Here is a 7,438-nt window from a genome sequence, read left to right as displayed (position 1 = left end):
GCGCTGAGTGCATTTGAGGAGAGTGGTTGTGATCCTCTGCACCAACGAGGAGCAGTGTGGGTTGGGAGGGGGGGAGGTGGCACTGAATCAGGAGCCCCTGAAGAACTGGCTTGGAAGTCCCTGCAGAGGAAGACTGCTGGGTGACCCATTCGGTGAGGCATGAGGCTGTTCGGTAGTTACAATGGCGCCTCGTGAGCTGACTGCTTAGGGCTCCTTGTACTGGGACAAAGCCAGCTCCACCCCTGCAGGCGGCTCATTCACCACCCGCTCTGAATGCTGTCTTTGTTTTTTGGGTGGGGGGTTAGTTCTGTGGGGGGGTGCCAAAAAATTGAATGATTTATCAGTGGTATCAGTGGTATGCAGAACTCAATTCCTCTGTACAAAACTAAAGTAGTGGGCCACTCCCCCACTCCTTGTCGGCCAGAAAAGCTGGAGCCATTCCCTTTCCCCATTTCACTCCTCACCAAGATTCTACTTCCCCAAAATGAATGGCAAACAGCTTTAGTTTAGGTGAGGAGCAGTACTGTTATCAGTTGGCTACCTGGATAAACTTTTGGATTCAAATTTTCCCTGATCTTCCAGCCTGCAGCTGGCTTCTATCATAATGTAGTTCATGATATAAACCATTGAGCCACTGGGGGCCAACAGGCATGTAGTTCAAATGGCTTACATTCATTTTGGCCTCTGAGCCTTTAATTTTTGTATGTGATACGAAATTCCTGACCTAAAGACTGGGCTACGGACCAACAATTTCTGTCTTCTAGAATTTCTTTTTTTTTATTTTTTTTTAAGATTTTTATTTATTTATTTGACAGAGAGATAGTGAGAGCAGGAACACAAGCGGGGGAGTGGGGGAGGGAGAAGCAGGCTTCCCGCCGAGCAGGGAGCCCGATGTGGGGCTCGATCCCAGGACCCTGGGATCATGACCTGAGCCGAAGGCAGACGCTTAACGACTGAGCCACTCAGGCGCCCCTCTTTTTTTTTTAGATTTTATTTATTTATTTGACAGAGAGAGATAGCGAGAGAAGGAACACAAGCAGGGGGAGAGGGAGAGGCAGACTTCCCGCCGAGCAGGGAGCCCGATGTGGGGCTTGATCCCAGGACCCTGGGATCACGACCTGAGCCGAAGGCAGACGCTTAACGACTGAGCCACCCAGGCGCCCCCATCTTCTAGAATTTCTAAATGACATACCGCCCTTTATCTTAAAATTAATATAGTGCTTTTCGCTTTTCAAAGCATGTTAACCCCTACGTCTTATTATTCCCAAGACCATGCTGGAAGGTTGTGAGGACAGGTACTTTCTTCCAGGGTCTGCCTTTTACTGGCTATGTGACCTTGGAGGAAGTGGTATAGTTTCTGCGCCTCGGCTTGCTCATAGGAAAAAGGGAAGGGATAAAGCACCCACTTCATGGAGTTATGGTGTGAGGATTAAATGAGTTACCAGATGTGAAGCATTTAGGACGATTGGCAATGCTCGATGAACGCTAAGTATTCCCATTACAATAACTGCTGTTATATCCTGGGTGCCAGCCAGGAATTGTTTTAGAATAAAGCTCAGCTTCCTAAATTATCTGGAGAAGTTTCCCCTTTCATTGTAAGAGTACTCCCAGAGCACAACAGCTCTGTTCTTTCCATTACTACTTGTTTTTTCTATACTCTTTCTTACACCCTTGGCCCCACCCAAGCTTCGCTGACTATTCCCTTTGTAGTCTTCTGCCCACTCCTGTTTTCTTACCTCTTACTAGACTAGAAACCTCAGAGTGCTAGAACATGATACTGCCTTTCTACTTGACAGATTTATGCCTTCTACAGTTATGCATGGTTTTTTTTGTAGCCACTAAGATCTTTTAAATTGGCTGATATTTTGGTTTGAGCACCATGAGAATGAATAACTTAGATGTTCCTTGACATTCTGAATTATTCTTTCCTGGCTCCTGGCCATGCCACTGGGAAACCTCGGGGCAGACTGGTTCAAGGTGCATTGAGAAATACCAGGATGTACTGGATGAAGCTATCAGGGTAACAGGAACATCTGGGGACAGGCACGTGAGAATGCTGATCTTCTGTGAGTGTTATTACATTGATTCCAACTGACACACAAAATAGCATCCTTTATTGATTTGGAACTAAAACACCAGCAAATTATTTTCTAAACAAAAAGAATATAGATGTTTATAAAACATCAAAATCCCAACGGCATGGAACCAACCGTCACTGCATCTTAACTTGAAAGCGGTACCTGGCAGGTATCAGCAGACAACATGGGAACACAACCATTACTGTGCAGTAGGAGTCTCAAATATTGACTGGCATCAACTCCTGGGACATAAACTTGTAATTTACTTTTGCTGTGGGGAGGATGTGGATAAAACCAAAGCCCACAAGAACACCATCTAAACCCCCCTGCGACTGAGTTAAATGTGGGGCCAGGTTCTCCTCCCCAGATCTTCCTGGCATGCAGGGCAGGAACAGCATTGTTATTTCCAAAACAACCACACCCACAACTATAGTCACTTTTCTTAAGCCTCCGCATCAGGATGCCCAGGATTTTGAAAGAAGGGAAAAATCCACCAATCCTATCTCAAGAATCACAACTCTGTTAGAGCTGAACTGCTCCACAGTCTCTTCCTGTCTGACCCTGGCAACGGGCCTGGATTGTGATGACCCCACTTTGCAAAACCACAAACATAGTTCAAAAAATCCCTTTGTCATCTTTGAAAAGAGAGTACAAAGGCATTAACAGACTAAGAAAAAGCACAGCTACGCATGGTGGCTAAACCTTTTTTTCATTTGACAAACAAGTGGCTCCCTTTAGAAACAGTAATTGTTCATCTCAGAAACCACCCCCCCCAAAGATTGTCCTCATTAAGGGTTTTACAACGTTGCTTCCAGGCACTAGAAGCTCGTTAGACGCTAGCTATTTCATTAATTTTAGTAAATACATTATCTCGATTATGAAACATCACCATTGACTTAATATTTGTTTGTGAATCAATGCTAATGAACTGCTTGGGTAGTACTGGAGTTTTCTTTCAGATGCATAAAAAGAGCTATATTATGTTCTATTTCATAGACTATACGAAAATAGGGCTAAATTGAGAAAATGGAACATAAACATCTTGGATATATCTTCAAACAGAGAAGGTCTGAAAAATTAGATCCTAAAGTACGAGACGTTACCTTCACAGTATTTAGGATAAAATGCTTGGTGCTATCAGCTTGGATGTGAATTAAGCTAACAATTCAACAAGGAAACCAGTTTACAAGGAATGTGCTGAGCGACATTCACAAAAAGGAATAAGCTGGAATAGAGGTATTCTCTGGTTCTCTTTCACTTCCAGTGTTGCTACAGAACACAAAAACCTCACAGCCTCTGTCTGGTCTCAACTCTAGCTGTGAGATCGCCCCCTAACATCCGTTTCCCTGGGGTCTCTTTGGGTCATGCTAAAAGTCAGGAGAAGAAAACCTCAGAAGGCACACCCTAGATTAGGCCCTACAGGTTGGACCCCATCCTGATGAGCACTTCAGGTGCTCCTTAAAGTGTCTTATCTATCGCAGCCCCCTCACTGGCAAGGTGAAGGTCACACATACCACTGATGTGTCTGAAAAATAAACTCTCTGGCAGCCTGAGGAGTCAGAAATACCTTCTCCCCTTTTTTAATGGCCTTTACATTAATGTGCCCCAGCCAACGGGGCACAGGGCAGCGTTTTCACTTGGGTCAGAAGGTGGTGGAATTCTTCCACTGCCTGCGAGTGCGCCGTAGGGTTTAGCACCAGGTGTTGGAAGAGATTGACAGGCTCAGCATTCCGAAATGTCTTGGGGATCGGGATGGTCAGGGGCAGGAAGGTGTTACCAATGAGGAAATGGTGGAGGGACCTCTGCTGGAGGCCGCGGCCCAAGAACCAGAGGACGTCCTGGAGCCGCTGGGAGAGCATGCTGTGCTGCCAGTCTGTTAGGGGCAGCCGCAGCAACAGGTGCATGAGGGCTGTTTTGAAGTGGTAAGAGGTGAGGATGGGACGGGATGCTCCCTGGGGTAAGCTCTGAAGGTCCCGGAGACTTAAGATGATCTGGAGGCACTTGAGGTGACAGGTGTTCTCTGGAGCAAAACGCCCTACCAGCTTCAGGAACAAGTGTTCACAGGCTGCAAAGGACTCGGGCCAGTCCACGCTGGTGAGCTGTTCCTGGTCAGGAGCCTGACTCACCAGATAGACCAAGGTGTCTTCCCGTTGCACCCCCAGGACCAAGCTGATCGAGAGAAAGCGGCCTGAGCGGTAGTCCAGCCTGAGCTTGCAGGAGGTGGTAGACGGTGGGAGGCTGAGCTGAAAGTCATACTTGTGGGCCACAAGGGCCCAGGCATTGCCCACCATGTTCCGAAACCACTGTACCGTCTTGAACACGTCCAGGTGGGAGCCAGTGCAGACAGCCACCTTGATGGAGCTGCTACACTTGCTCAAGACAGCCGAGTGATCCCTGTGGTGGTGCACCAGGCACAGCACGTCCCCCAGAAGCTTCTCACGCTTGCACACGCATTCCGACTCCACCAGCACACAGCCGCAGCGGCGGCCTGGGGCCGGATCCCTCATCTCCAGCACAAACATAGTGCCCTGCGGGGGAACAATGGGCACCAGAATATCAAATTTCTGGGTCTCGTGGAGGGTTCCCCATTTCTCAAAGGCAGCCCCGATGCCCAGGCAGTCCTCCAGCTGTGGGTGAGCCTCCCGGCGGCTGAGCACCCGACAGGCCTCAATGAGGTCGTCCACGAAGCTCTCCACGAACTCGCAGGTGCAGGGCAGATCACGGGTGACATTCTGGACATAGTGTTTGTAAAAGGATTCCAGGGCCTCCCTCGAGGGGAAGTCAGTAAGCCAGTTGTAGGAGGTGACAGGCACAACACGGACTTCCTCCTCCTCCTCATCGCTGCTGGAATCAAAGGCTGGCTCATGCTGCATGTTCTGTCGCAGGAGCTCAAAGATGAGAAAAAGGCAAAAGAGGCCAGCATTCCACAGGTTTCCCAGCATCCAGCTCAGTGGCCCCTCCTGGCCACCAGCCTGGAATGGCCAGCCCATGTCTTTCTTCCCTAGCACTAACTGATCACTGGATGTGCCTCCTCTCCAGAAGTTCTCTGCCTTCTGCTTCTGCTCAGCTGCTCGCTTTCTCTCTTCAAACTCTATCTCCAACTGGCGCATCTCCTCGCTCATCCGCTTCTCCAGCTGCCGACTTCTGGCTAGTGTGTCCAGGTCCATGCGGTCACTGACCATCAGGGGGTGGTGAACGACATACATCACTGCCAGGAACACAAGGCTTATCACAGCCATGGAGGCCTCTGCATCTGGAGAAGTAGGAGGGTGGGAGTCAGTGGTGATCTTCAGGATTCATTTTTTTCTCCAGTGCATATCTCCCAGAGCCCTGGAACCCCAAATCCTGGAAGTTAACTACTCAGGAGAAACAGGAAGCTCACAGAGCTGGGATTGTACAGAGCACGGGTCTGCCCAGGAGGTGGTTTGGGAGAAAGGGGGTCAGCAGGATGTGCCACTCAGTCCTTCTGCTTTCCTTCCACATGGTGTGGGTGGTATTTAGGTTTCCAGAGTATGGACATAGCACTGTTTTCATTCCTGTGTAGGAGGGGGAGGGGGACCCTTGTGGTAGGGTGGCCTCACCCGACTCATCAGTCCCCCGTGGGCACCAGGTGTGCCCTCCTGATCCCAGAGGCTCCCTTCCAGCGGCAGAAAGCACTGATCTGCCTGGGCGACACCTTTCCTCTTGCCAGGCAGCCAGCCCCAAACCCCAGCTATGGCATCCCACTTCCTCTGTGACTTCACAATCCTCATTCTGCTCACCCTGGGTCATCAGACCACTCAGCCTCTCCTCCCTCGTGCCAGTGGGGCAACTCCCAGTGGGCGCCAGGGAGGCACAGAGCCACCAGCCTGCTCTGCGCTGCTTCCCGCTATGCTCTCTGAGGTCCTAAGGCTGGAAGCCCCGTCGACGCCAGGCGCATAGGCAGGCACGCCTCCACCTCTCAGCCCAGGAAAGTTCCCGAAGAACCAGGTGCCCAAAGCCACTTGACAGCCGCAGTAGTCGGATCCTCTGCCTCCCCACCCACCACGAGGCCGGAAGCTTCTCGCATTCACCCCACAAACTACCGGGCTTACCGAGATTATGAAGGACTATGCCGTGTGGACGCTGAAGCCAGGTGGGGGACTCTCCTCCCTTTGAAACTTGGCCTTGCTTAGTCTCACCGCCTGCTCCAGGAGCCCTGTTAAAATTTACAAGGTACCTAGCGGCTGTGGCTCAAAGCAGGGTGCCCCCCTCCCGCTCCCGCCATTCATAACTTTCCCAAATTCCACGCCCAGAGATCTGAACTCTCATCCGCCTTCCCTCTCGGGGGTTTCTCCCCGGACCTGGGGCCAGGTTACTCACCGTCGGTGTTAGCTGGAACACGGTCTTAAAGAGACAGCGCGGCCTGACTGCCCCCGCCTTTTCGCCGGCGGGGTGGGGCCTCCGGGTGCTTCGCCGGGGCCGCCCGGGGGAGTGGACCCGCTCCCCTCTCCCGGGGAACGCACCATCTCGTCGGAGGGTCAGAGGGTCCCAGGGTCTGTGCGCGGCCCGGCCCGGACACCCCCAGCGCGCCGCGCGCCGCTCCGAGGGCGCCAGCTCCCGCCGTCCAGGCTCCGCCCCGCCCAAGCTCCTCCCAGCCCAGCCCCGCCGCCGAGCGCGCCGCCCTGGGGCCCGGTGGCCCGGGTCGCGTAGGCGCGCCTTCGGTGCGCCGCCCAGGCTCCCGCGGGGTCGTGTGCAGAGCGGAGGGGCTGCGGCCCGGGACTCGCAGCCGAGGGAGGCTCGCATGCCGCAGCTGCTCGGCCTCCCGGGGGTGGCGCCAAGGGCAACAGCAGTGCGGGCAGCCGGCTTCACGCAGCTCGGTGCGCCGAGGGGCAATGCACCGTACTTACACAGCGACGAGGATGATGGCATAACTAGGAACTGACGGGGGCAGGGGGGCGTCATTCCCAGTCCGGGCGGGTCCTGCGCAAAATGGCACAGGAGCCGAGGTGTGTCGTCAGCGTCCGTGTTGTGCCTCACCCCCAGCCCCCGCCCAGACTCAGGTGTCTTTCCCCACCTCCTTCCTATCCAGTGGCTGTCGTGAAAGGCCAGACGGCACGCGAAGACCTGGCTTGTGGCCTTACCTCTCACTCACTAGCTCTACGGAGTAAGAATCCTAAACTTCCAGGGTAGCTCTGCTGATGAGATGGGCGTATAAAGGAAAACTTCATGAAGTGTGGAGCCTGGACAAGCCTTATGATCCACTAAGATATCCCCACAGAAGGGGCTTCCCGGAAAGGATCTTCGGAGTATCAGAAAGAGCCCCCAGCCCTCCTGTCCTGTGTCAGCTAACCGAGGAGAAAAGGAAGTGCTATCTTTTCATACTTACTAGCTAAAGTCCT

General features: G+C 52.5%; 1 protein-coding gene across 1 annotated transcript; it reads right to left on the bottom strand.

Moving 5' to 3' along the window:
• Nucleotides 1-1,198: 1,198 nt before the first annotated feature.
• ITPRIPL1 (ITPRIP like 1) lies at nucleotides 1,199-6,652 on the bottom strand. Its single transcript, XM_032410406.1, has 3 exons — nucleotides 6,420-6,652; nucleotides 6,152-6,255; nucleotides 1,199-5,331 (listed from the first exon to the last, which is right to left on the bottom strand). Exon 3 carries the CDS (start codon nucleotides 5,315-5,317, stop codon nucleotides 3,674-3,676), a length of 1,644 nt encoding a protein of 547 aa, XP_032266297.1. The 5' UTR covers nucleotides 5,318-5,331; nucleotides 6,152-6,255; nucleotides 6,420-6,652; the 3' UTR covers nucleotides 1,199-3,673.
• Nucleotides 6,653-7,438: the final 786 nt, after the last annotated feature.

This window comes from Phoca vitulina, unplaced genomic scaffold (assembly GCF_004348235.1).
Source record: "Phoca vitulina isolate PV1807 unplaced genomic scaffold, GSC_HSeal_1.0 scaffold12, whole genome shotgun sequence".
Taxonomy (NCBI): domain Eukaryota; kingdom Metazoa; phylum Chordata; class Mammalia; order Carnivora; family Phocidae; genus Phoca; species Phoca vitulina.
Note: the sequence above shows the minus strand (reverse complement) of the source record. Positions and strands in the feature narration are given on the sequence as shown.

Excerpts from the sequence above, each read along its gene's own strand:
- ITPRIPL1 (XM_032410406.1), bottom strand. The coding sequence starts at position 5,317 with ATGGCTGTGATAAGCCTTGTGTTCCTGGCAGTGATGTATGTCGTTCAC.